At 75.6% G+C, this 2315-nt stretch overlaps 1 protein-coding gene across 1 annotated transcript in view; it reads right to left on the bottom strand.

Annotated features, from left to right (window-relative positions):
• EMIHUDRAFT_116083 (hypothetical protein) overlaps window positions 1-2315 on the bottom strand; it is a gene marked incomplete at both ends in the record, with an annotated part of 7061 nt that overhangs the window by 1756 nt on the left and 2990 nt on the right. Inside the window, one exon of the mRNA XM_005776537.1 lies at window positions 262-362. Coding sequence (XP_005776594.1) covers window positions 262-362 — 101 coding nt within the window. The remainder of the gene's footprint in view (window positions 1-261; window positions 363-2315) is intronic.

The raw sequence follows: 2315 nt of genomic DNA, 5'->3' as shown, positions 1-2315 counted from the left end.
GCCGCCGCCGCCTCCGCCCTGCGCGCACGCGCCGATGACGCGTCGCGAGCCGAGAGGGCGCGGGTGGCCTCGGCCTGAGTCGCGAAAAGAATGCGCCGCTTGAGCGCGAGGGGTGGGAAAGAGGGCGGCGCGCGCGTGTGTCCCTCCGCCTGCGCTGCCCGCGCCGCCGCCTCCTTCTCCTCCCTTGCGGCGGCCGCCGCCTCCGCCTCCGCCTGCGTAGCGGCGAGCAGCCGCGACGTCTCGTCTAGAGCCACCGAAGACCTGGCCGCCTCCTGCTCCGCCGCCACCGCCCGCCGCGTGGACGCCTCGGTCGCCTCGCGCGCCCTCGCCACCTCCTCGCCTGCCGCCTCCAGCGCAGCCGCCTACAGAGCTCGCCCCAGTGACGTGTGCGAGACATGTCCTCGAATTGTCTTATCCAGAAGGCGCGCGACGCCGCCTTCTCGGCCTTGGCGATCGCCGCTGCCTTCGCTTCGAGCTCCGCGATCGCCTTCGCCTCGGCCGCCTCCCTCGCCGCCACCGCCGCGTCGTACTCGGCCTGCGCGCGCGCCTTGGCCGCCTCCTTCTCCGCCCGCGCCGCCGCGTCCGCCTGCTCCGCCAGCTCCCTCTCCTTGCGGCGCAAGTTGTCCTGCGCAAACTCGAGCGCGTCGTCCAGCTCGCCCACCCGCTCGGACGCGTACTTGATCCCCTCCTCGAGCTCCGCCTGCGCCTCCGCCAGCCGCGCCTCCGTCTTGTCCAGCGCGATCGACACGCCCTTGGCGCGCTCCTCCGCCGCCGCCGCTCGCTCCTTCTCCGCCGCGCGCGCCTCGAGCGCCGCAGCGACCTCCTTCTCCGCCGCCGCCACCGCCGCCTCCCGATCCGCCCTCGCCGCCTCCGCCGCCTCCGCCTCCGCCGCCGCCGTCGCCGTCGCGCTCTCCGCCTCCGCCGCCGCCTCCGCCGCCCTCGCCTGAGCCTCCGCCGCCGCCGCCGCCTCGGCCTCTGCCCTCGCCTCCGCCTCCGCCGCCGCCGCCGCCTCCTTGGCCGCCGCCTGCTCCGCCGCGCTCGCGACGCCCAACGCCTCGGCCGCCTTAGCGGAGACGGAGGTGAGGTGAGGTGGGGCGAACGTCGCCATCAGCAAGGGTCCTCTCGGGCGACCTCGGGTCCTCTCGGGCCCTCTCGGGTCACCTCGGGTCATCTCGGGCCCCCTCGGGTCATGGCGGGGCATGGCGGGGCATGGCGGGTCATGGCGGGTCATGGCGGGGCATGGCGGGGCATGGCGGGGCATGGCGGGTCATGGCGGGTCATGGCGGGTCATGGCGGGTCATGGCGGGGCATGGCGGGTCATGGCGGGTCATGGCGGGTCATGGCGGGTCATGGCGGGGCATGGCGGGGCATGGCGGGGCATGGCGGGGCATGGCGGGGCATGGCGTGTCATGGCGGGTCATGGCGGGTCATGGCGTGTCATGGCGTGTCATGGCGTGTCATGGCGGGTCATGGCGGGTCATGGCGGGGCATGGCGGGTCATGGCGGGTCATGGCGGGGCATGGCGGGTCATGGCGGGGCATGGCGGGTCATGGCGGGGCATGGCGGGGCATGGCGGGTCATGGCGGGTCATGGCGGGGCATGGCGGGTCATGGCGGGGCATGGCGGGTCATGGCGGGTCATGGCGGGTCATGGCGGGGCATGGCGGGTCATGGCGGGTCATGGCGGGTCATGGCGGGTCATGGCGGGGCATGGCGGGGCATGGCGGGTCATGGCGGGTCATGGCGGGGCATGGCGGGGCATGGCGGGTCATGGCGGGTCATGGCGGGTCATGGCGGGTCATGGCGGGTCATGGCGGGGCATGGCGGGTCATGGCGGGGTCGCCTCTTGATGTGGTTGGGGTTTGGCGCACGCGGGGAGCAGGCGGAGCCGGCACACGCGTTGTGTGTGTGCGTGTGTGTGTGCTTAAGAGTGCCCGGGGCTGGTGGACGCCGGCTATGCGTGATCGAGTGATGGTGTGTGTGTCGGGCGGTGAGCAAGAAAGCACAGCGGCCACCGGCGCCTTGGCCTCTGCGGCGGCGGCGCGCGCAGCGGCCGCATCCCGACCCTCTCGCGCTTCCGCCGCCTCCGCCGCCGCCGCCGCCTCCGACGCGCCCGCCGCCGCCACGGCCGCCGCCTTGTCGGCATTGGCCGCCTCGACCGCCGCCGCCGCCTCCGCCTCGGTGGCAGCGATGGCCTCGGCGGCGCCGCGCTCGACGGATGCCGCGCGCGCGGCGGTGGCGTCGCGGTCGCGCATCGCCGCCGCGGCCCTCTCCCGCGCCTCCGCTGCCTCCGCCCTCGCCGCGCCCACCGCCGCT

The sequence above is a fragment of the Emiliania huxleyi genome (assembly GCF_000372725.1).
Source record: "Emiliania huxleyi CCMP1516 unplaced genomic scaffold EMIHUscaffold_278, whole genome shotgun sequence".
NCBI classification, from domain to species: domain Eukaryota; phylum Haptophyta; order Isochrysidales; family Noelaerhabdaceae; genus Emiliania; species Emiliania huxleyi.
The sequence above is the reverse complement of the archived record's forward strand: the minus strand, read 5'-3'. Positions and strand labels throughout refer to the sequence as shown.